The sequence below is a fragment of the Neomonachus schauinslandi genome, chromosome 1, assembly GCF_002201575.2.
Source record: "Neomonachus schauinslandi chromosome 1, ASM220157v2, whole genome shotgun sequence".
In the NCBI taxonomy this organism is placed as follows: Eukaryota; Metazoa; Chordata; class Mammalia; order Carnivora; family Phocidae; genus Neomonachus; species Neomonachus schauinslandi.
Window position 1 is genome coordinate 157,419,491 of NC_058403.1, and position 26,496 is coordinate 157,445,986.

The 26,496-nt window shown below is 46.7% G+C and overlaps 1 protein-coding gene across 1 annotated transcript in view; it reads left to right on the plus strand.

The window, feature by feature from the left end:
* The first annotated feature begins 5,925 nt into the window (after positions 1-5,925).
* The window catches only part of EEFSEC (eukaryotic elongation factor, selenocysteine-tRNA specific), a 243,656-nt gene continuing 223,085 nt past the window's right edge, over positions 5,926-26,496 (plus strand). Inside the window, exon 1 of the mRNA XM_021695078.2 lies at positions 5,926-6,241. Within this exon, the coding sequence (XP_021550753.2) occupies positions 5,926-6,241 (316 nt within the window). The remainder of the gene's footprint in view (positions 6,242-26,496) is intronic.

Genomic DNA, 26,496 nt, shown 5'->3' on the forward strand with positions numbered 1-26,496 from the left:
GTGTGCCAGGCAAAGGGCATAGCTGGTGGGCAAGTGTAGGGCAAGGTGGATCAGCACTGTCCATTTGCAGGATCGCACAGGTTCATGATGGCCAGAGTGGAGAGGGGTGGGCATGGGGCAGATGGTGAGAAGTCCATCCACAGGCAACAGTGAGAAAGCATTTATGACTCTTCCACTAAGGACTAAAACCAAAAGGATCTTAGTCCCACTGGTTTCTTTAGGACATTATTTTACATTTAAAAAATATTTACTTATTTATTGAATAGGTAATATTTTGGCCTAATTTAAAAGTGAAAAAAATTTTTTTTTTAAGATTTTATTTATTTGACAGAGAGAGACACAGCGAGAGAGGGAACACAAGCAGGGGGAGTGGGAGAGGGAGAAGCAGGCTTCCCGCGGAGCAGGGAGCCCGATGCGGGGCTCGATCCCGGGACCCTGGGATCATGACCTGAGCCGAAGGCAGACGCTTAACGACTGAGCCACCCAGGCACCCCTAAAAGTGAAAAATATTAATGCATTTCTAGTAAAATGTCTTCCTGTCCTTCAGCAGATGAACGGATAAACAAATGGTGGTCCATCCACTGAGTGGAATACTGCACAGCAATGAAAAGGAACTCACAATGTGGTTACATGCAACAACACGGATGAATCTCAAATGCATTATACCAAATGGAAGAAGCTAGACTCAGAGGTTACCTACTGTCTGCGTCTATTTATATAATGTTCTGAGAAAGGCAAGTCTTGTAGGGATAGGAACATAGATCAGGGGCTTCCAGGGTTTAAAGGTATGGGAGGGTTTGATCCCAAAGGGTTTCTCTGAGGGTTGTGGAACTGTTTTGTATCTTGATTGTAGTGGTGGTTATGTGACTGTGCATTTGCCAAGGCTCATAGAACAATATGCCAAAAAGATTGTATTTTCCTGTTGCAGTAATCCGGGTAAAAGATGACAGCTTCAGCCAAGTGCTAACAGGTGGTTGGATTCTAGGCATAAAACCAGCAGGATGTTTTCATGAATTGGATGCAGGGTATGAAAGGAAGAGAAGACTCATGGATTGAGCCAGGGTTTGCTGCCCAAGCAAGTGGGAGAATGTAGTTCTCATGAACTGAGATAGGGCTGCTGGTGGGATGGGGAAAATGTAGGATTAGACATTTCATTCCCTACATTCAGTTTGAGGTATCTGTTAGACATTCAAGATGCATATACAAGCTGCATATATAAGCTGTACATTTGAGAGCTGATGGCTCTTAAAGTCATGGCTGGTCCTAGTGATTTGGATCACCAGGAAGTGAGTGCAGAGAGAGGAAATAAGAGGATTGAGCTCTAGGGCCTTCCTGGGCCCATCTTCTGGGATACACTCATGTGTATCCTTGCAGGGCTATTCTACACTGTTCAAGCAAATATAGAGAGGGAGTGCCTTTCTCATAGAAGTACACATGTTACACGTATGGGTGTGTACCTTACTTCTTTTTCAGTTACTAATATATCTTAGAAATTATTCCCAAGTGGTATATAAACATTGTCTTTTTTTGTTTTTGAGGGCTGCATAATATTCCACTCTGTGGCCATACCATGATCTCTCTCTCTCTCTCTTCCTGTTTAAAATTTTTACTATAGGGGGCGCCTGGGTGGCTCAGTCATTAAGCGGCTGCCTTCGGCTCAGGTCATGATCCCAGAGTCCTGGGATCGAGTCCCACATCAGGCTCCCTGCTCAGCGGGAAGCCTGCTTCTCCCTCTCCCACTCCCGCTGCTTGTGTTCCTGCTCTTGCTGTCTCTGTCAAATAAATAAATAAAATCTTTAAAAAAAATTTTTTTTTTACTATAGGGGTGCCTGGGTGGCTCAGTTGGTTAAGCGTCTGCCCTCCGCTCTGATCATGATCCTGGAGTCCTGGGATTCAGCCCTATGTCGGGCTCCCTGCTCAGCAGGGAGTCTGCTTCTGCCCCTCTCCCGGCTCCTTCTCTCCCCTTCTCAAATAAAAAAATAAATAAAATCTTTAAAAATAAATAAATAAATATTTTATTATGGAAAATTTCTAACATATACAAAAAGTAGATAGAAAAATATAATGAATCCTCTCCCCACCCTGACCCATTACACAACTTCAATGGTGATCAACTCATGGCCAGTTTTAGTTCATCTAGACCACCACACACTCTCTTTCTTTCAAAATATTGTTTCTTGGTAACTTGTTATTTTGATGTAATTGTAAACTTACCATAACATCTATTTTCAAGGATATTTCAGTTGTGTATAATATTTTATTGCTGTAAACAATATAGTAAAGAAATAGTACAACATGCCTATTCACAAAGACCACATTCCCTGGTGCCCAAAAGGACAAAGGGTTGGGAACTGAAATGCTTTCAGAACATCTCTCTTGAGGAATGGGTCCTGAACACTGAACACAAATCTCAACTTTCTCTTGGAAAGTCTCCTGGCCTTGGCCTCTACATTTCTGTTTTTTTTTTTTTTTAAGATTTATTTATTTATTTGAGAGAGAGAGAACGAGTGGGAGGGGCAGACGGAGAGGGAGAGAGAATCTCAAGCAGAATCCACGCTGACCATAAAGCCCAGTGAGGGTTTGGATCTGAAATCAAGAGTCAGATGCTTAAACAACTGTGCCACCCAGGCGCCCATGCCTTTCCATTTCTGGCCCCAATTCCAGTGTGTGGGTTTTCCCACACCACCAAGCAATTGCCTAATACCAGCTGGGTGTTGTTAAAAGATAAACTGAGGCATATTAGCAATTTTAAGAGTTTGAGCAAAAATTGATTAAAAGCAGGCAGCATCCTATCTAGCAGATAGAAAGAAGCACTGAGGAGCTGTATGAAAGACTTGTATAGGCAAAAGGGAGTGGGAACAAGGAAGTTATACCAGGCGAAAAAGTGGGTTGGTTATCACAAGGTTGTAAGGTTACTTTCCTTTAAGAGATGATGAGAATCTATTAAGCTGATTACCTAACTAGTGCTGATCAGGTGATTCCTCATTGACTGGTTTAAGATTCCATTTTTGGGAGAGTTGAAATTGTAATTAAGTTAATTCTGTTTGTTGACATAGGGCTTTGCATAAGCGACTCCATTTTGGGCCAGTTGTCTTGCTTTTACCAATGTTGTTGGGGTTCAGGGCAGGCTGCCCCCAATTATGCCACTTTGGTAAATGGATTATTTTGAATTAAAGTTACTTAAGAAACAGCCAGTACAATAAGGACATTGTGACCCTTTTTTTATCTCCCTGAAAGCAGGAAATAAATTTCCCATGTGAAGGGTACCTGGGTCGAAGACATCCTTATCACCAGAGATAGGGAATTCAGGGCCCAGAATGCTGTATAAATAAACCTTGTTTACTTTTTCACTAATTTGCTACCCCAAGCTCCAACTTCTTTTTCTTGTCAATTCTTCACAGACTTATTATTTCTTTATCTAAAAGGTAAAAAAGCTGTGTGCTTCGGTTACTTCTTCGAGTCTCATATTTTTATAAGTTTTCATATGTACAAAACTAAATTTGCTTAGCCTGTGACTCTGTCTTACGTCAATTTAATGATTAGGCCAGCCGTAGAACCTAGGAAGGAGGAAGGGAATAGTTTTTCCTCCCCTACAGTGTCCTACAATTCAGCTCAATTCTGTCACTATTTACCTGGAGATCAGCTCCACATGTTAAGGGTTCAGTCCTATGAGACTGCCCTGTACCCCTTCAGAAGCCAACTGCAAGTTCAGCTTGTCACCTGTGCTTCTGAGGACCAGCTAGCTATGGATGGGAAGTTCCAAAGACCCTCTCCTCAACTTCAATTAATTTGTTATAGCAGCTCAGAGAACTCAGAGAAACAACTTACTGGATTGCAAGTTCATTACAAAAGGATTTAACTCGGGAACAGCCAGATGTAAGGGATGCATAGGTCAAGGTATGTGAGAAGGGACATGGAGCTTCCATACCTTATCTGAGCTCGCCACTTTCCTTGAACGTGCAAGTTCTCTGAACGCTATTCTTTTGGGGTTTTAGGGAGGCTTCATGATCCAGGCATGACTGAATAAATCATTGGCCATTGGTGATTGATTGAATCTCCAGTTCCTCTTTTCTCCCCTCTCCAGAGGTTAGGGGGTAGGACTGAGAGTTCCAACTCCAATCACTTGGTTGGCTCCCCTGGTGGCCAGCCCCCATTCTTAGGTGCTTTCCAAAAGTCACCCCAGCAACATAACAAAAGACACCTTTCTCACTGTCATCACAGGAAATTCCAAGGGTTTTTGGAGCTCTGTGCCAGGAAGAAGACCAAGTAAATATTTCTTACTATAAATCACAATATCACAGCCTATAACTGACTCTCCAGAGCTTTTGCCTGTGACATTTTAGAAGGCCACAGGTTCAGACTAAAATCTTGGAAAGACATTTTCAGAATAAGCTTACCATGCAGCTTTTTCTCTTCTGTACGGGTATTTTGTGTGCAAGCACACAGCAGTAACTTTTCCACAAGTGAGTGCCATGTGCCTGACAAACAGAAGTGTCCTACCTGGGCCTTCTCTAAACCCCTGCCCTAAGTCTTCACCCTGTGTTGTGCATGTGTCTCCTCGAGTGGTAGTTGCATGGTGTTAGCTATCCCAGCACATGTCCTCCTCTTCTCTGCTGCACAAGGGACTGAACAAACCGCGTCTGCTTCTCCCAGGGACTCTGTTGTTAGCGCACGGCCTGGACCACAGGAGGCATCAGGGAGCAGTTACTGCCAGGTTGACTATATCAGAACATGACCCGGCTCATTACAGATGGCAAACTGGCTGCCAGGCAGAATTGAATGGATTTTGTGCTTGGCTACCTTAGTGTTTAAATTAAAAGCTAAATTAGTTGCTGACATGTAAAAGATTGCATATAGAAATTTCATATAGAAACACTCTCTTCTCTTGAAAAATGGGAAGATGGGCAATGTGGGGTTGGCATTCCTGCCATTCCTGCCTGGTATCAGTTGGCTGGAACTGAGCAGTGGCTTCCTCTACAAAGGAAGCTCTTCAGGTCTCCAGTCTCCACACTCACGGGCATCTAAGCCCTGCTAATCTCTCTCCTGAGTCATCTGCCTAGCCAGTGAAGACCCCTGTTTGTGACCCCTGGCTGTTAGCTGTAGTTGACAACCTTTTTAGTGGCTCCAGACACTTCAAGAATCTCTTGAGAGTCATGTACCCTCTCCAGTACAAGCACATAGCATAACATTTTACATACAATCTGGAGCTCTGCAGCCCCTCCTGAGGCCAGGCTGCAGACCCAAAGGGCAAGAACTCCTGAGTCAGAGATGACATCTTTCTCTGCCATCTTCTAACAGCCTTTAACAGATTCCCCCATACTGGCTCCTGCTTAACATTCCAGCCTCAGCTCAATCAGCAACCCGCGACAGGCCTTCCCTTGACCATTCATTGTTAATTAGCTGTCCTCCCTTCTCCTGGCGCGCTAGTCCTCTTAATCTCTGCTTTTATTTTCCCTGGAAGGCTTCTCCCTCTCTGAAACGATCTGGTTCAGGCGTTAGTTCACCTGTTTATTGTCTGACCCCCACCCGCGCTCCAATACAGTATAGCATGCAGAGAGCACTGTATCCCAGTGCCGTGAATAAGCAGTGCCTGGTACTCAGTAGACACATAATAAGAGCCTGTTGAATGAATGGATGGATGGACGGATCCCCCCATTCTCAATCTCCTCGAGGCATCGGGTGGCAGGAGCCAGGTGAGAGAACAGCCCCACAGTAGGTGACCTTGGTCAAGTCCCGACCCCGGAGCCTCCTCCTCCTGCGCGGTGCCAGGCAGCGCCCGCGGGCACCGAGAGGGCGGAAGCTTCGGGGCCGGAACGGGCGTGCCCGGCGCGCGGGTTGCGGGGGGAGCGGCTTTACCGGCCGGACCGCGGCGGCGGCGGCGGCGGGAGGGGAGGGCCGGCGGGCGGCGGCGGCGGCGGCGGCGGCATGGCAGGTCGGCGGGTGAACGTGAATGTGGGCGTGCTGGGCCACATCGACAGCGGCAAGACTGCGCTGGCGCGGGCGCTGAGCACCACGGCCTCCACCGCCGCCTTCGACAAGCAGCCGCAGAGCCGCGAGCGCGGCATCACGCTCGACCTGGGCTTCTCGTGCTTCTCGGTGCCGCTGCCCGCGCGCCTGCGGTCGGCGCTGCCCGCTCCCCCGGTGGCGTCCGGAGCCGAGCCCGAGCCCGGCGAGCCGCAGCTTCAGGTCACGCTGGTCGACTGCCCCGGGCACGCCTCCCTCATCCGGACCATCATTGGCGGTGAGCGCGGGCCGGGGCGGGAGCCGGGCTCGGGGACGCTGGGCGGAGCGGTCGGGCGCCGTGTCCGAGCTCGCCCGAGCCGCTGCCGGGGAAGGGAGACGGCCTCACCTCACGGCCGGCACCCCCCCCTCCTCCCCCCAGGTCGCGAGAGGAGGACGGGGCTCGCAGAAGGCCCCGCGCGGCAAGGGAGCAGAGGTTCTGGGACTCGAACTCGCGGCCGGCTGACTTGGAACCTCTTCCCACCCAGCATAACCGCGCTGGAGTGCCTCCTTAAAGTTTTTGGTTTTGTTTTTTGCTTTTCTGTTTTCAAGATGAGTTTGTAATACACGAGCAAGTAAGAAAACTCAAAGACTACCAAAAGGGTATATGTAAAAAGTGCTAAAAAAGAAGTCTCCACTCACCCGTTCTTTGGTCTCCTGGTTCCCATTTCCAGAGTCAACCAGAGTCAACCGCTGTTCCCAGTTCCTTGTATCATTTCAGAAAAACTCCACGTAAAGACAAGCATACTCGTGTGTAAACCCCCTTCCTCTTCTTTCTCTTCACAAAATAGTAGACACTATTTTAGTCAACACCAACGGCTCCATATCTGTACACACAAAGCTATATTATTATTAGTTCTTAGAGAGGCAGAGAGAATCATAAGCGGGCTCCACGCCCAGCACAGAGCCCTGGGGGGGCTCAATCTCAGGATCCCAAGATCATGACCTGAGCAGAAATCGAGTCTTAGGGGACTGAGCCACCCAGGCGCCCCAAAAGCTATATTATTTTTAAGGGTCATATAAAATTCCATTGTACACTTGTGCCAACGTTTTCTTAAATAACTCTTAATGATGGACACTTACGTCATTTCCAGTTTTTGCTAATGATGCTTCAGTGAATTTTCTAGAACAAGTCTGGTGGGGGTGCTAATCTATCTGTAGGATAAGCTCCTAGAACTGAACTGGCTTGGTGCAAAGGGCACATGCATTTTCAGTCACAATGGGTATTGCCAAAATGCCCTCCAAAGATGTATCACTTAATTAATTTTTAATTATACAGGTAATACACGAATGGTTCTGCTTGTGAAGAAATAGAACGTTTCAAATTAGGTAAAGGTCCCCTGATTGCCCCTCCTATTTCTCCAGAGGAAGCCACTATTATACCTTTGTGCATTACTTTTCTGGACACATTTTACCACAGTGGTAAAGCCCTGTGGACAAGGCTTTAAAACTTGCTCTATTTTTAGAGGAAAATGATGAAATAATAGAAGCACCTGGCACAAAAGGGTGTACAGCTAAAAGAAGTCTTTTCTTCATTGCTGACCCGAGTATTTGGTTACGTTCCTCTTTTCCATTGCTTTCTGTTTCCTTCCAATTATATGATATTCTCTACACCTACAAGCACATATGGGAATATATATTGGGCAGATGGTTTTATTGGCTTGGTGGCGGATGGCCTCATTGGTCGCTGGGCATACTGGGTCCCAGTTGTAGTGATGAGTGTGTTAAGTACTTTAATCTTTGTTACCTCCCAGCTGTTCCATGCTGCAGGCAGTCTGAGGTCAGTTCCCCATTTTACAGTAGAGGAAGTGGAGGCTCAAAGGGAAGGGACCTGCCCAAGGTCACCTGGCCTAAAGTCTTCCACTCAAGTCGTGTTTCAGTCATCAGATGAATGTTAAGGGTCATGTGATCCTCTCTACCCTTTTCCCCTTCCCTTCTCTTAACAATTCTGTTTACTCAAGTCCAAGTACATTTTAAGACAGGTACTCTGAGCCAGTCTAGGTTGGAGATGGAAGAGCCAGGTTAAAATAAAACAAGGCACTTTTAGGTTTTTTGTTGTTGTTGTTTTTAGTAAATAGTGTAGGTGAGTAATGAAGGACATGCTTTTGAAGTCAGAACTGGGCTTGAGGCCTGGCTTTTTCCTTTACTAACTGTGCAACCTTTGAATCTAATTTTGGACCTTCCACACACTGGCAGATAGCAACCACACAGGTCTTTATTGGCTTTGCTTTTCTTGCATGTTTGCCACTTCCCAGGCAGACCCTGTAAGGAGTGTGGTGGTTACCATTTAATAGTTGAAGAAATTGGGACATGGGGAGGCTACTGGTAAGTGACCCTATAAGGAGTGTGGTGGTTACCATTTAATAGTTGAAGAAATTGGGATATAGGGAGGCTGCTGGTAAGTGGCACCCAGGTCCCCCTGGTCCCAAAGCTGGAGCTCTTTCCTATGCTTCCTCAGATCACTTTATGCTCCCCCTGCCCCCCTTCTAACATATCCATTTATAGAGAAGCTCTTTGTAGGACAAAATGTTTCAGGTGCCAGCCTTATCCTATATAACCAAATTTTAATGCCTCCAAGAATTTGGCAAATCCTTAGTTTAGACTGTAAAAGAAAAGAAGAGGAATTTTTTCTCTTCTTGTATGTACACCGTGGTTCTTCTTACTTTTCTCTCACCTCCTGAGTGAGGAGACTTTCCTTACCTTCTTACAGGCATTAAAATGCAACCTGAACACAGTGGAATGGTGAGACCAAGGCTGCCACTATCCTTCCTTCCATAGATCAGATTCCCACCCTTTTCAGAGAAATGAGAAAAAAATGAGGGAAGGGTGCCCACATTTGAGTACCTGCTCTGGCCCATGCCTGTTGCTGAAAACTTGCATTTGTGCAACAACCCCAAGTGGTAGGAGTGTTAGGCCTATTTTTCCGATAAAGGAACTGAAGCTTGGAAAGTATCAAGTACCCTGGGCTGGTGTTTACCTAACTCTGCTGCCCCTAACCTGGATCTGGTTAATACCTTCAATTATCCTCATGACTCATAAATCCATAGCCATCTTTGCCTTCTTGAGATTGCTCCAGAGGCCAAATCCCTGCTTCTGGGAGCTGATCTCCTACAATGCTGGACCTACTTCTCACTGACTGCTTGCCCTCCTCTTCCTGCTACTCCATTTCCATACACAAGGCAGCAAAACTCCTTTTACAGAGGTTCAGCAGATCATGTCAGCCCTCGGCTTCAACACTTCCCAGCAGCTTCTCTTTGTGCTTAGAGTAAAATCCAACCTCTTCTCTGTGGGCCGCAGAGCCCACGATCTGGCCTCCCTCTTCCTCTGAGCTCATCCCTTGCTCTGACCTTCAGTCTCACTGGCCTCATTTTTGCTTATTGAACGGGCTAGTTTTGCACCTGCTGTTCCCTCTTTTTGGTACATCTGGCTCCTCATGTATATCTCAGCTTGAGTGTCCTTTAGAGAGGGCTCCTCTGAGCTGCCTAGCTAAAGTATCCTCAATTTTCTCCCCCAGGAACTTTCTCATGGCCCTGTTTTACTTCCTTACAGCCCTTTTCACTACCTGATAACTCTTTATGTGTTTACTTGTTTACTGTGTCTGTCCTCCACGAGAGCAGAGTAGGAATCATGTCTGGCTTATTTACCAGCATATTCTCAGCATTTGGGCCAGAGCCAGGTGTGTGGTAGGCATTTGGTAAGTTTGAATGGATGAAGCTGTGTCCTACTTCCTGGGCTGGATGGTAATAGTGAGCAAAGAACTTTCTTCATGGGTTAGTGGACAGAAAGCAATCAGCATGGGGCCTGGCCTATAGTAGGTATGTTGTGCTTGTTGATTTTTTTTCTCTCCCTCTAGGAGCTAACAGCAGAACTGGGGAGAGGGCACTGTCCGATGTGCAAAGTGACCTATCAGACCTTTTTCCATCCAGGACAAAAGCAGGAATAACTCACTTTGCTGGGCAATGGGGTATAGGGCATCATGGTGGAAAGAAGAGCTTTCCTAGTGGAGGAAATGCCTGGTCAGGGCTCTGTGCCTTAAACCTGACTTTTTGTCTGTTTAGAGTCAGAGGTAACTGCTAGCATTTAGCTGTGGCTGGAAATCAGCATGCTGTGTGGGGAGGTGTGACGAAGATGAAGGTAGAAGGGTTGGTGGGCCAGATCCTCTAGAGTGCTAAGTGTTGAACTTAGATTAGGTTAGGCCCTTAGCATAGATTTCTCCTAAGGGCCTTGGCAGCGTTTTAAAGCAGGGTTGTGACAAGATCAGGCCTGAGTGTTAGGAGGATGCAAGATTCCCAGGCAGGGACTCGTGCTGGCAGCAGGCAATGCACCTACACCTGGGATTGCTGGAAGATTGGGCTCTTGTTAGAATTCCTGGCTTGCTGTGAGTGATTTAGACCACTTGCTGAATACATTAGCCCTAGTAGAAGGAAATTAGAATGATTGTCTCAGTTCTGTGATGATATCTCTGAAGTTTAATATATCTTTTATTAAAGCCAGTTCTCTTTGATTCTGTTGCTCCCCCCAAAGTCTTTTCACTACCCAAAAGATTCCTTTCTTAGCTTAGAGAAAATTGGGCTTTATTTCCTCGATCTGTGTGGCCATAGATAAAACTCCTGTGGTACCAGGGGGAGGTTAATAGTGACAGTAGTACTTAGCCTTTATTTAGTGCTCCCCTTAAGCTATTTTCCCCCCATTTAACGCTCAAAGCAATCTTGTGAGGTAAGAGATGATATTCCCATTTTACAGGGCTCAGAGAGGTCAGGCAGGTAGCATAGTTCATAAGTGTCAGGGCTAGGTTTGAACCTGTGTTGATCTGACCACACAGCTCCTACTCTGGCATTCTCAATGGGAATGAAGAAGTGTATCCGTCCACTGCAGCCCCTATAGTAGTGTTTCAGGGCAGTATTTTTCTCTGATCCATTTTAGAGTATAAATCTTTCAGGGTTAGAACTTCAAAAAGATTCAGTAATGTATGTTTTAAAGACTTGGGTGGGGGTGAGGGACTTGGACCCATCCTCAATCTAACTCTGGTAGGAAAGAGGAGAGCTGAAAAATGCTGGTATCTTGGCTTGGCAATTTATAGTCCTCTTGTGGCTGCTAGGATTAACAGTGTATTGTCTCCTGGTCTTTTGTTCCAGTTGTTAATGAACAGCAGCTCTTCTGCCACGACTTGTCGCCCTGATCTCTTGCCTCCTCTGCCCACCATTTAAGTGGTGCTTCCTGCCTGGCTTGGACCCTCTCTGGGTCTCTGGGTCCTCCCTGGCTGGAGCTGATGAGAGCTGCCAAAGCCTTGTAAGTCTGGCTCGGTTACTCTCTTTGGAAGGAAAACAGTCAGCAGCACCGGGGATCTTTGTCTCTGCAGCCTGGGAGAAAACATTCTTTGTAAAACTTAAGCTACTTTGCCTTCTCTGTTTTTCCAACTCTCTGCACTCTTGGTGCTGATGTGGAGAAAGTGCTTGTCCCTTTGGCTTGTTTTATCAAGGAGTGTGCCCTGCAGTTTTTCTGCAGTCTGTCTGAGATGCTCTCTTTGGACCCGTGAAGCAAGGTGTGTGAAGGAATGTGTGTTTTCAACAGATTTTTTACATACCCTTTGGGTACCTGCACATAATGCCCAGAAAGCCGAATAAGCAGAGACAACAAAGGGGCCTGGCAGTGCACGGAATTTGGGCATTATGCTAATGTAAAACCAGCCAGCCAAACAAAAAACCCGATTTGGGTTTTCTTTGCCTTAGTCTTTTTATGAATCTCTACAGCAGTACGTTGTTATGTTATCGTATTCATCTATGTGTGTCCTAAAATATTGAGACATATTTAAAGGAGTTGATATAAGTGGAAGTGCTTCTTTAACCTTAATTTCTTTTTTTAAAATTTTTTATTGTTATGTTAATCACCATACTTTACATCATTAGTTTTTGATGTAGTGTTCCATGATTTATTGTTTGTGCATAACACCCAGTGCTCCATGCAGAACGTGCCCTATTTAATGCCCATCACCAGGCTAACCCATCCTCCCACCCCCCTCCCCCCCATAACCTTAATTTCTTTAGCCCCTAGAATCTGCCACGCCTTGGTTCCCTGTATCTTCGTGCTCACTCTGGGGGTGCTGCCTTTGGTTTTCTCTTCTTTGTTAAAAGGTGCACACCGTAACGGAAGATTGTCCTCTGTGGTGCCTGTTCTGGGATGCCCTCTACCACCGAGTAAAGCGGAGGCCAATACTGGTGTCTCTTGTGTTAAAGTGCTGAAAGCCTCTCTATGTCCAGTAGGAAGTTGGCTGCACTCAGTGCCAAGGGTGCCCATATTCAAATACAAGTTTTTCTGTTTTTCCTGCTACCTTATCACTCTCTGACCCCTCCCGATCTCCTTCCAAGTTGGAGTGTCTTTCGCTGTCTCTAGGAGACTCTCAAGTTGAGCTTTGTCTGCAGCCCGTGTTCCTGGTGCTGGACGGCAGGTGACTTTGCTTTGGTTTGGGTGACAGTGTGGAGGTAACACAACATCAGAGATGCAGCCTTGAGTTTAAATAAATGCAGAATATTTGAGCAGGAACCAACAGGAAAGAAAAATGGAAGCAGGTAGTCATATTTCATTCTGTTGGGGTACATTTTTCTTCTCATGGGGCTTGCCCTTGAGAACAAAACATATCAAATGTTAAATCAAAGAATATTTTTGTAGTCATGCTAGGAATAGAAAATAATGCAAAGACTTTGCCTTCTGGAGGCAAATATTTAGCTGGAAGGTTATAATCAAAGTCAGAAGGAAATCATAGCCACAGCTTTTGGTAAAGCTGTAATCATTTAAAATTAATTGCTTTTAAACTTTTTATTTAGCATCTCCTTTGTTTTCTTTCTTCTTTGTCTCCTGGGTTTTTCTTCAAAAATCACTTCATCCAGGTTGGAATAAGATTTGGGCAGGCATCCCAGGAAACAACCCGTAAATTCAGCCCTGAGACATAGTCCCTGCTCGGTCATTCTTTTGTTGGCCAGAGCCTTGAACAGGCTAGGGATGAGGCATCCTTGTCTTGGAGCTTGAGTCTGTTCCCTCTGACCAGCAGGCCTTTGAGACTGTGCCCAAGGTGACAGTGTCTGTAGCTCTGGTGCTCTGGGTGATCCGGAGGCCTGTGTCCTGGTGAGGTGGAGCCTGGCATTTCTGAGATGGCCTCAGGGTGGGGCGAGGAGCAGGAATGAGCCCGCCTAGGGTCAGGTGGCACCTCGCGTCTCCTGCTCTGCTGCAACGGCTCACTTCCCCTTATTCGAGTGTTCCTTTTAGTCTGGAAGCATCTCAGGGACAGAGACAACATTTGAATTGTCTTGGTAGCTGTAGGGCCAGTCCAGGGCTTAGCACATATAATAGTAGATATTCAATAATGTTTGTAAATATTTTTATTGAGATATAGTTCACATACCATAAAATGCGCCCATTTCAAGTGTACACTTTGGTGGTTTTCAGTATGTTCTCAGAGTTGTACAGAGCCATTGCCACAATCTAAGTTGAGAATATTTTCATCACTACAAAAAGAAACCCCATACTCATTAACAGTCACTCTCCATTCTCCCCTCCCCCAGGCCTATGCAACCACTGATCTACTTAATGTGCACAGATTTGCCTTTACTGGACATTTCATAAAAATGGAATCTTTCAACATGTGGCCTTTTGCATCTGGCTTTTTTCAATCAGTGTGATGCTTTCAAGGTTCATCATATTGTAGCATGGAGTATATATACTTCATTCCTTTTTTAGAGAAAATTTTTTAAAATTTGTTTTTAATTATGGTAAAGTAAATATTACATAAAATTTACCATCAAACCATTTTTTTTAAGGGGGGGGAGAGAGAGAGAGGAAGAAAGAGAGAAAGGGGTGGGGAGGGGCAGAGGGAGAGGGAGAGAGAGAACCTCAAACAGACTCCATGCTCAGCAGGGGGCCCATTGTGGGGCTCAGTCCTACCACCCTGAGATCATGATCTGAGCCGAAATCAAGAGTCAGATGCTTAACCGACTGAGCCACCCAGGCGCCTCAACTGTTTAACCATTTTTAAGTTTACAGTCTAGTGGCATCCATCTCCGGAACTCTTCATCTTAAAAAACTGAAACTCTAGGGGCGCCTGAGTGGCTCAGTTGGTTAAGTGCTGCCTTCGGCTCAGGTCATGATCTCAGGGTCCTGGGATCGAGTCCCACATCGGGCTCCCTGCTCTGCAGGGAACCTGCTTCTCCAGCTCCCCGTTTGTGCATGTGTGCGCTCTCTCTGTCAAATAAATAAGTAAAATCTTAAAGAAAAACCCCAAAAAACTCTATACCCATTAAAAGTAACTCTCCCTTCTGCCTCCCTCAGCTGTACTTCATTCCTTTTTATGGCTGAATAGTATTCCAGTATATGTCTATACTGCTTTTTAATCCATTCATCAGCTGAAGGACATTTGGATTGTTTCCACTTCTTGGCAATTATGGATAATACTGCTGTGAACATTTGTGTGCAAGTCTTTGGTGTGGACATATGTTTTTATTCCCTGGTATTACCTAGGAATGGAATTACTGGGTCATAGGTTAACTATTTCTACTTTTTGAGGAACTGCCAGACTGTTTTCCATAGCAGCTGCACCACATTATATTCCCACCAGCTGTGTACACTGGTCCAGTTTCTCTGCATCCTTACCAATACCTGTTATTGTCTGTCTTTTGGATTATAGCCATCTTGGTGGGTGTGAGGTGCTATCTCATTGTGGCTTTAATTTGCATTTCCCTGATGGCTGGTGATGTTGAACATATTTTCATTGCTTGTTGGCCATTTGTCTATCTTATTTTGAGAATTGTCTATTCAGATCCTTTGCCCATTTTTTAAATTGAGTTATTTGGCTTTTATTATTGATTTCTTTATGTATTCTGGATACCAGAACCTTATGAATGGATGATTTGCAAATATTTTCTCAATAATATTTGAGTTAAATAATTGAGTTGAATTGAATTAAATAAATGAATATATATTGAGAGGATTAAATGTATCTAAGACATTACCTGGGCTATAGTAAGCATGTAATAAGTGCCATTTGCTTGTGTATGGAAAGCCTGTTGGGGTCCTTCCTGTCCTATTCCTCGATCTGCCCATTTCTGTCTTTATAGGACATCTGTGCCTGATAGGTGAATGGGTTGTCCTTTCTGTTCATCCCTTGGTAGGGTCTCATCCCACATTAGGGTCTTGTCCAGAGTCTGGCCTACAGATGTGTTTTGGTGGCCCATTTAATAATTAGAATTTTTAAAAAATTCATTGCTAATATTTAAAAAATCAGGAGATCAGGGGGGCCTGGGTGGTTCAATTGGTTGCACGTCCAACTCTTGATTTCAGCTCAGGTCATAATCTCAGGGTTGTGAGATTGAGCCATGCTGCGTGTGAAGCCTGCTTAAGATTCTCTCTCGGGGCGCCTGGGTGGCTCAGATGGTTAAGCGTCTGCCTTCAGCTCAGGTCATGATCCCAGGGTCCTGGGATCAAGCCCCGCATCGGGCTCCTGCTCAGTGGGGGGCCTGCTTCTCCCCCTCTCTCTGCTTCTCCCCCTGCTCATGTTCTCTCTCTCTGTATCTCTGTGTCTCGAATGAATAAAAAAAAAAAAAAAGATTCTCTCTCTCCCTCTCCCTCTGCACTCCTCCCCCACCCCAATAAAGAAAGAAATCAGGAGATCTCATTTAACAACCCAGATTCCTGGCTTCTTAGAAACACAAGATTTTCATATCTGCAGAGCCATGCTCCAGTGTGGTGGCACAGGCCTGGAGCTGAGTAGAAGGGGCGTGTGCTTTTTAGATTGCCTGGGCCCTGTAGACATTTGGGCTTGTAGCCCCCATTTTGAGGGCTGTTGTCAGCCTGTATGATGGGAGAGGATCAGATGGCACTGTTATTTAGTGTTTTCATCCATTTATTCAGAGACTCTACAAACAACATATATTGTACACTCTCTTTGGATGTGAGGACAGATACAGACGTGCCTATCTTCAAGGAGCTCACAGTCCGGAGGGCCAGGGAAGAGCGGGAGGCAGTGCCAACAGCCAGTTAAGATGCAGAGTCATAAGGGCTTTATAAAGAGGAGCTTAGGATATGAGTGCCTCTGCCTGGGACAGGCAATAAGGGCATCCCTCAGGAGGGGACCCTAGGCTGGGCCTGGAAGGGTGACCTGGAGGTTTCCAGGCATAGAAAAAGAGAGGGCAGAGCAGACCCAGGGAGCAGCCTGAGCCGTCAGAGGTGTGAGAGCAGACCTGGCCAAAGAAGGGGGCAGCCAGTCAGCAGGAGAAGTGGGAGGAGGTAAGGCCAGGGCATGAGGGTCCTGGGTGAGTTAGGAGGAGGGGCTGTCTTGTCGGAGCTTTGAAGGCTGAGATTTTCCCAGTGGGGAAGAGGAGGGGCTTTCCCGCTAGAGGACTCAGAGTGAACAGGGACATAGGGGCGAAGGGAGGGCTGGAGTGTGGAGCTCACAGGGAAGCAGCAGGGTATGAGGCTGAGCTGCAGAGACCCTTGGGCCCCAGTGCTCAGGAGCTTGGGGAGCCTGTAGTTGGAGGCAGGTGGAAGGTTTTTAAGCTGGGAGATCCTGCCAGCTTTTGAAGAGTCTGAGGAGAGGGCCTGTGACAAGTGGTCTGGGGCCATGCATCCCTCTCCTCATTCTGACTGAGGCTTCCAGAGCTGGCTGGAAGAGTGAGGGAGTGCAACCATAGGCAGAATAGACACCATCAGGAGGGAAAGTGTGGCTCTGGGGGTGCAGACATGGTAGTGCAGAGCAGAGGCTGAGGAAGGTCTGCCTCTCAGAAGGAAAAGAGGGGAATGGACGCTTTGGGAACATTTATTGTTTGCTGGCCACCGTTCTAGCCCCTTTATTATCTCACTCCACCCTGCCAGCCGGAGGTGGGAGAGTTTCTACATTGTACAGCCCATAAAAATGAGACTCCAGAGGTCAGTAGCTGGCTCAGTAGGGGACTAATCCAATTTGATTTCAGAGACCCTGGTTTGCTGGGAAGCTGCTCTCAGACCTTAGCCCATGCCTACTTTGGTAGGAATTGTGGCTCCTGAGGAGCAGTTTATATATAAGTCAATTTGTCAAAAGTAGAGATTTCAGCTTCCATTCTCCCCTGGATTATTTGAGTTTTGTTTTGTGTTTTTTGGTTTTTTTTTGTTGTTGTTAATTGGGTCTTTTATTTTCTTGTGCTGTGTGATTAGGCTCCTGCTGCTTTGAAGTGGCCTTGGTTGGGTGGGGAGAGAGTGGGGAGGACTTAGTTAATGTGGTGATCCTCTCTTGGCAGGAGAAGAAACAAGTTTTGCTGTTAAGAGAGAAGTTGACTTTCCCTCTTTCCATATCTCTTCTGTTGTGATGATGCCTCTCTTGTCTTGGGGCCTTCAGGAAGACTAAAATAATTTCCTTTGTCTCTAACCTACTTCCTGAGGATATTTATTTGGTGGCATACACAGGTGCTACCTAAAGATAAACCTGACTTTTTTTCTTTTAAAATTAGTGCTTGGAATTGCTAGCATTGACCTGCTTGGCCTCAGGAACCCGCCCTATCTGGCTTTGTGGCTTCGTTCTTTATCATAGATTTTTTTGGGCTGCTTAAAGCTCAGGGAGGGTCAATGGCTTGTCCTTGGTCATCTGACACAGACACTAGAGCTCTGCCTTCCCAGTTATATTGCAGTGTGGCACTTAAAAATTAGCTCTGCTTGTGGTCATTTCTAGGTGATTTTCAGGCCCTTATGCCGTAAGCACCAAAGACCCTTGTGCATGTGCGCATGTGTGTTTATTCAGTGTTCCTTATTCTCTGAAGTGATGATGATCCGGGGCACATTGGGAGATAGTCCTCAGAACTTATGCTCTAGAGAAAAAAAAAAGACTATATAAGAAGACCACCATTTCTTGAGCATTTGCACAGACGAGTAGATGGGAAGATCAGGAAGGGAAGCTGGTGTTTGTCAGCACAGACCTTGTTGCCATCAGCTATCAGTGTGGCCAACAGAGGTGGACACTTTGGCTGCCAGTGACAGTTTTTCACAAATCCTGCAGGGCCTTGCTCAGCACTTTCCAACAGATGGGAATGTTGTATGGTGGCACAGTCCAGCATGGTGGCTGTGAGCCGCGTGTGGCTAATGAGTACTCACACTGTGGCTAGTGCAACTAAGGAACTGGACATTTCCTTTTATTTAATTTTAATTACATTTCAGTAGGAAGTTCTAGACCTGTGGATCCATCTACTTCTTGGGCTGGTTTCCTCATCAGTGAACATCACAGGCCCTCAGACTCCACATCCTCAAGACCACCCTCTTCACTTCCTTACCTTCCCGGGGAATGATACCTCCATTTTCCTAAGGCATGATCTTTCCTTGTTTTTTTTTTTTTTTTTTTTTAAATATTTACTTATTTATTTTAGAGAAAGAGAGAGTATGAGTGGGGGGAGGGGCAGAGGGAGAGAGAATCCCAAGCCGACTCCGAGCTGAGCGCGGAGCCCAATACGGGATGTGATCCCATGACCCTGAGATCATGACCTGAGCCAAAACCAAGAGTCAGATGCTTAACTGACTGAGCCACCCAGGCACCCCAGGGCATGACGTTTGAAATGATCCTCAGTGTGTCTTCCTTCATATGAATCAGTGACCAAATCTTGTCCCTCCTGCGTGTCCTCTGACCTGTGTGGTCTTCCCCATCACTGCAGCTGCTCCCTTAGGACAGGCCTCCATTAGTGCCCAGTTGGATGAGTACCGTGTTCCTTCACGGTGTCTCTGATTCCAGCCCCCCCTCTTGAAACTATCCTCCCCTCTGTAGCCAAGAACTCTTTTTAAATTGCTGATATAGTTATTTTGCCTCCCTGTTTTAAAAGTCTTGAGTTGCCCTCCATTGGCATAAAGGCCAAATTCCTCAGCATGGCTGACAGCAGTCCTTCCTGATGGCTTTGTGTCTCTTTGTCTCTCTCAGGACTCCCGGCTTAATGAACTACTTGCAGGTCTCTGGACAGACAGACCATGCTCTCTCGATGCTGCGTCATCTGGCTACATGTACTTTTCTGGGAAGCCTCAGTGTTGGCCTTCCCCAGCCTAAATTAGGTGACCCTTGTTTGAGGGCCTCTGACATCCTATCTATACCTTAGGATCTCATTTTCTCCCCATCTGTTGTCATTTTCTGTTTACCGAGTTATGTTTTCCACTAGACTTGATTCCTTTGAGGGCAGGAGCCTGTTATCATTCAACTCTGTGTGCAGGGGCCCAGGACCTGGCCTGGTCCCGAGTCAATGTTTGGTGCATGCAGACACAAGTGAACGAACAAATGGATGGATAAGAGGTCATTTCCCACTGCCTGCCGCAATTACCCACCCTCCTGGGGTGCTTGAAACCAGTGGCCACACAGAGTTCACAGTGGAGGAAGCCTGCCTTGAGGTTAGACAAGTTCATCTTTCAGTGGAAATTCAGTCCTCATATTTCATTTTCAGGCCACTTTGCGTAGCAAAGTAGTTTAACTCAGAGCAGATTTCTGCCGCGCTGATGGTTAATTTCATGGCCCACAGAGGGTCAGCATACTAATGCCGGGAACACGGCGACCTTAGTGCTGCTCACCGCACACGGTGAGGGCCCGGCAGCCCTGTTGTTTTAGAGAAGCAGTTTTCAAACATCCTTCAACGGGCTGATTTTGAGTTAACAGGGGTGACCTTTTCAAGAACATTTTTAAAAGCTATAACATAGATCCCTCCCAGACCGTATATTTTCCTTTCTCCACGCAGTTCAAAGGGGCTGGGTTGTCTCATAGGTTTTTGCCAGCAATCTTCAGCTTGACCCTGGTTGTTTAAATCTGCCGGAGGAAATTTGAACAAACTTGTACTTTGGTAATTCTTCTGCCTCCGTGAACCTTTAACCTTAAGGTTTCTTTCAGAGCCAGGGGCTGCATTGTCACCAGTCATCCCTGCTGGGGCTTTCAAAGGGCATTGTCTAGTGCGTCTGTTTTCACTTTGCTACTGGAGTTCTTTTGAGGAAGGGTATTAATTCAGACCTGATTCTGAGACAGGACGAGGACTTTTAAACTTGCCCCAGAGCTTGGGGATGGGGAAATGAGCATAATGCAAGCCTGTGGCCGGTGCCAGTGATTGTTCTGCAAATAGTCTTCGAAGGTGAAGGGAGTGGAGGCCCTCCAGAGGTAGATTGGGTGTGGTAGCTGTCCAGGGGGTGACCCCGGCTCTGCCCAGGGCTGGCTTGACAACATGACAAAAAGAGGTTCCTCTCTCGGATGGTCAAGCTTTGGGCCCGGAATTCCTCTTGAATGTGAACTTCCTGGAGCACCAGTTCTTAGGAACCTGGGAGGGCAGATGTGAACTTGGGGTTCACATACCATTACAAAATGCTTGCATGATATGACACTTGCTGGGGAAAGGGAAGAGGACTCGCTGAGGCAAGAGGGTAGGGACGTGGTGCTGTTCTGCTGGCCTGCCCCCAACTCCCAGTCACCTTCATCAGCTAGCCAGCCTCACCTTCAGTTCTTCATGTGTTCCCTTGAGGGAAAGCCCAAAAGACACGTGAAAATGTGAGACATCAAGTCCTAGGCCCTTGTGGGCCTCGGGGGGCTGATGTCTTGGGTGTTGCAGTGTCAGAGACCTGACTTTCCCAATCCCTGCCCAGGCAGCTCCCTGTTTGTTCTGTCATCTACTCTTGCAATAGGCTGGGGGCTGTCTGAGCACCTGGCCTGGTTCCTCGGCTTTCTTTCATTTCTTTCCCCAAGATTCTAGTGTCCTAGGGAAACTTATCTGTAAGAATAGACATTGTCGAAGGAAAGGTGTGTCATTACATCAGTTCATTTATTCAGCAAGTCCAGAGCAATCTAGAGCTAGGAGTTGGGTTTCCATTGGTGAGCAAGGAAAAAGTGGCTTCTGCTTTCAGGTAGCTGACCACCTGGGGTGGGGGGGGAGGCAGGTGTTACAGAAATAAGCGGGATCACGCAGCATTAGAAATTGTGATAGTGCTGCAAAGGACGAGACACAGTGCCCAGAGAGGGACAAGTGGATATGCGGAGTCTCCTTTATTTGGAGGCTAGGGAAGGCCTTTCTAAGGAAATTAAGCTTGAACTAAAATTGGAAGGTTGAACAGGAGCCGCGGCGGCCCCTGGAGTGCTGGGAAGGAGTAGCACGTGTGAGGGTTTTGAGGCGGGAGAAAGGTCGGGACTGTGGTACAAGTGAGAGGGTCACTCTGGCTGACTGTATCAGAGCCCTTTTCCATAACAGCCACCTGGTGTGGGGCTGGCATATTAGACAAATTTGTATACTGGAGTTGCATGTCAGTCTCGCTGTGGCTGGAGGATAAAGGATCTGCATGTCTTGTCATTCTGAGATGAGGACAGAGAGCAAGGCGGAGGGAGACTGCCCAGCCTTTTGGAGGTGAATGGTCTCAGTGGGGCCATCCTTTGGCCTTTACCCACCCTTAGTCCTGTCTGTTTCTGGTACTGTGCCCCTCATTTTCTTCCCATGGTAGAGGAGAGGGCTGAAGTGGAAGTAGGAGTTGGCAGATAATCCTGGCATAAAGTGAACCAGATAGTTTTCCCTGCTTTGTGCTTGTGTTTGGCCATTTCACATTGACTGCTTATGATTTACAAGCCAGATGAAGATTAAGGATACATTCCTAAAGCACTAAACCAAGCACTGGATATCAGAGATGGTAAGTGAAGTAGCTGAAGTCGCTGGCACCCAGCCCACCTTCTGAGACTTGGTCACAGCCCATGGAGCACACTCCCCTAAATCTTTATCTCCATCCCCTTTTCTTCTGGGGTGCCTGTTGGGTTGAAGGTAATGCATTGGGGGCAGATTTTGCCTTCTCTTTCTCTCCCAGAAGTGAGCTGAGCAGGAGATCTGACCCATCCTGGATTGTGCCTGGAACGGTACAGGGGTGGTTGTATTTTGATGGTTTGTGGTTTAGAACTGGAACTGGAGACCCATTTAGAGAAGACCAGGACCTTACCCTGGAGGTTCCTGCCAAGCAGGACTGGCCTGGCCCCAGACTTGAGTGGGTATTTTTCTGCCTTTGATTTTTCTCAAGTTCTTTAATAAGGGACAGTAGTTCATGTCCTTTAAAGCTCTCTTGAGGGGCGCCTGGGTGGCTCAGTTGGTTAAGCGACTGCCTTTGGCTCAGGTCATGATCCTGGAGTCCCGGGATCGAGTCCCGCATCGGGCTCCCTGCTCGGCAGGGAGTCTGCTTCTCCCTCTGACCCTCCTCCCTCTCATGCTCTCTGTCTCTCATTCTCTCTGTCTCAAATAAATAAATAAAATCTTTAAAAAAAAAAAAAAAGCTCTCTTGAGATGCCAGTTTGGTCTTCTGGAGACATCCATGTCCCCAGGTTGGAGGAGAATGTTTGCAGGTAACTGTAACAGGTTGGGGCTCATCAGAAAGAAGAGGACCATATCACTGAACCTTGGGGGAGTCCTTTGAGAAAGAGCAACCTGGGTTCCTCCTGCCTTTTTTTCCCCCCTCTAGAATCAGATGGAATCTCTTTGCCTGGCAAATATTTCCCAGATAAAAAAGAAGTACTGTATAGTTGTTACTGTAGATTCATTAGCTGTTTTTAAAAGTTTTTACAAGTACATAATGAGAAAACTTGCCACGGTAACCAATAAAGTTTCTTTTCGAGGAATGAATATTTTCTAGGAAAGATAAGAGTCAGTTATTTTTGGTTTGATTTCTTCAGCTGAATCTTCCTCTCTTCCTCTTTATCTCAAAATCTGTCTCGGAAGGCAATCTGGGGACATTTTAGCAAGCGCCCTGGTAACAGATGTGTGTCATCCTTTTCCTGACACATCTCCAGGCCCCGAGAGGCAGCTGTACAGTTGCAAGCCGTCCACAGGGCGGTAGGTGGAACCCATCTCCACGCTGACTCTGGGACTGTTCGGTGCACAAGAGGGCAGTGTTTGCTTACGGTCCTGGATGGAGATGATCAGTGTGCAGGTTAACAGGTCAGCATAGTTAGAATGACCTCGGACTTTTTCAAGACAAAATAAACTGTAAGCCACAGCCATAATGGCTTCCCATATATGCCTTTAAGCGCCTGACCCTTCCGAGAAATAGCTGCTTGCTATCTTTTCTTTCCTTAAAAAGAAAAATATTTTTTCTTTCAGCGTTTATTTTTTATTTTTTTTTCATCAAACGAAAGTACGGTTTGCGGCCTTGTACCTACAATGGCAGAGGTTAAAGAGTGTTGCGAAAGCAAAACAACTGCTTTCTAATTAAAAACCATATGGAAGGGTTTTTGTTTGAAGCAAGGGGTCAAATGTATATTCTTCCCCTTTCACATCAGTGTAAAGATTATCTGACTTAACTTTGAAAACATCTGAAGATGTGGGCTTCAGTTATCAACCTTTCTCTGCAAGTTCATGGTTTTAACCAGAGCAAGGAATTTCCAGGAGAGAAAAAAGGTGATCTCCCTGCCTCCTGGGGGCACAATCTACTATCTGAAATAGGCCGTGTCTGCTTTTGTATAAGGATTGGCCTGTTTTCAACTCTCCCGTGCTCTTCTGTAGAGGCTTGCAGGCCAGAGAGACACATATTAGTGTGCAGCCCCCCATCCGACTAGATTGCAGCCTGTGCTAGAGTTGGGGCCTCACACCTATTCTGTTCCCCCCAACCTGGAACTGTGGGTGCCACGTCTGTGCCGCACATTAACACCCCAACGAGCTTAGCACATTGCAACAGCAGCAGCCAGAGCAGCGCCCCGAGGAAATGACAGAGACCCTGGAGGGCGGGACGGTGAGGTGGAAGGACCCGTGCATTCCGGCGGCAGGGCCCCTTCACCTCTCTGAGCCTGCCGGCGCACCTGGAATGCAGGTGATTATCTTGCTCGGGGTGGTTGTGTCAGAGAAATGGCTGTAAAGCTTGTGACACGTAGTAGTAGGGAGCGGTTATTGTGATGTCGATCCCTCTGGCCCTGACCCCATTATAAGCCTGTGGGAGTGGGGGGTTGTTGGACATGAAGCTAGGGCACAGGCACCGATGGGTGTCCTCTTATTTGATTCACTAAGCGTGTCTGTTGTTCAGCCCCTCTGAGCATCTGCAACGAGGCAAAATGAAATCTAGGTTGGGGGGGGTGCCGCGCTGCTGCCTCGATCCTCTGATAGCCATCGAGAAAAGCTGGGTTCCCAAGCTTAGCCCTATATGAAATCAGATGTCTTCTTCTAATCTCTTCTAATCGCAACATAAATCTTCCAAAGTGAGTGTGTCTATAAGATAGATGCCGCATACACTGTGGAATATATTAGTATTTGTGACATCCTCACGGTCTTTAATTGATCAGTAGGATTTCATACAGAATTTGAATTTGACAGCACCGAGGGAGGAGAACCATGGGTGGCCTTCTCGTTTGCTTCCCCATGAAGCTCCTGTCCTGGCTTTTATTAGAAGGGTCTGGGTAGGAAAAGAAGGTTTTGGAGCTGCGGGCTTTCAAAAGAGGCTCACGCCATGTTTTTCCAGCAACATAATTTCTGAAAAATGCTGGGGCCCTCAATTTCCAAAGCAGCCTAGTTTGTAAGGGGAATGAAAAGTTGTTTCTGTGTGTGGATTCTGGGTTGTTTTCCATCTTCACTCCCTAAGGCAGGGTTGGCAAGCGGGGAATGGGACAGATGTTCCTTGGTAGTAATTTCCAGTCAGATTCTTGAATGCCTTGTATACTCTGGGTCACCGTCAGCTCATAATGGAGCAAAATTGAGTGAGAATTCCTGCAATGAAAGACGTGAACGGCACACCGGCGAGATATGATGGTAGAGATAGAGTGCATTCTGTGAGAAAATATTTCCAGTGCTATCTGTAAAATTCAGATTGAATAACCATTCTGAAGTGCTCCCTTTTAAAAGAGTTTCCTTCCACAAGCATTGCAGGCTGAGTAAACACCAATAATTTTTATTTCCCTTCTCCTTATCGTTCCCCCTACTGAAATGTTCCTGCACAGCCTATCTGGTCTTTTCAAGTGAGCATCAAATGATTAGTGTCAGCTTCCAATTTGAATTATGATCCGCATTTCAAAACACAAACTGCTTCGTGTTTGCATTTGGAGGTAATTATCAATATTTACCAATACCATGGAAGAGTTGGAAGCAGAGGAAGTGCTGCTGAAAACGGAATCCCCCGACAGAGATAGCACCGGGGGTTGTTCGTGCCCACTTGTGGATGATGGCAGACGGGCTCAGAGGTCTTTCTGGCTCCAGCCTGGTCCACAGTGTCTCAGATGGATGAGGGGGGCCGTGCGCACCCAGCTGCACAGCAGTCTTTTGGGGTTGGGAACTCTGAAGAGGCTGGGAAAGCTGTTCCTGCCTCCTGTAGGAAATGCTTGCCGTGGCCTCTGCTCTCAGAGGCAGTCCCCTCTCTGTTTCCTCAGGGTCTGCCCACGGCCCTGGTGGGAGTGCCCTCTGGTGAGAAGGGCCAGAGAAACTGAGGGCTGCTTTGAGACCTTTGTGGCCTGAGCCCCCCACCCCCCAGCAGCCTAGAAAGCAGATGAACATGAATAAAATGTGCTGACATCCCACATAAAATACAATTTATGCACACTTTTATCTGCATTGAATCCTTAGTGTACTGGTGGCATCTTCTATCTTAGCAGACATTTAATTCAACTTTGAGTAATTCCAGTTTTTACCATTTTCTTTTTGTATTTTGGAGCTGGTAAACATTTTTAAGTTTGCAAACACTGTAAACTTTGGTGCTTTGCTTGTCATGCCTGATTAATAGCTGCCTTTGGGAAACCAGAAGGAGGCTTCAGACTTTGTCTCACAGAACTTCCCAGAGTGAAGAGGCTGCGATGCAAAGGCCTGGGCTCCAGACTCAGACAGGCAAGATTTAAATTGGAAGTTTGGCTGCCCTACTAGTTTATTGTGTGACTGTGACTTATTTTGCTTTTCTGAACCTTAGTTTCTTTGCCCATTTGAAAAGAATAATGCCTACCTCTGGGGTTTGCTGTCGGGCTTAGCAGTAGTAACTGTGATGCAGTTAGCCTCCTTCTGGGTGTGTGGTAGAGATGCGGTGCATGGAAGCCGCGCTCGCTCGCTCGCTCGCTCGCTGCCACTGTGGCCTGCGGACCAGCACTGCGAGGTTTGGCACGGGAATTCCTCCACTTCTGAGGTCGCTGGGGAGAGTCAAACGCCCTCTTCCCTCAGCATTGCAGACAGCAGGAAAGAGCACTGGAATTATGCAAGAGCTATGTTTCAAAGAAGGAAATGAAATTCTTGAATTTTTTAAGGCAAAAAGAGGAGGGAAAAAAATAGATTCATTGTTTTACTTGGCTATTCAACAGGATGAAGGACAAAGCTGGCCTCTCTCCTGTCTAATGTCATCATCGGCATTCTTTCTTTCTCTTTTTCTTTCTTTTTCTTCTCCCCCCCCTTCCCCTCCTCCTCCCCCATCCCCTTCCTCCTCCCTTCTCCTCCCCTTCCTTCTCCCCTCCTCCCCCTTACCCCTTCTCCTCCTCTTCCCCCTCCTCTCTCAACCTTTACTGCAACAAAACCCCCTTTTCTCCAAATCATTCTGAGGTTCCAAGCCTGGGAT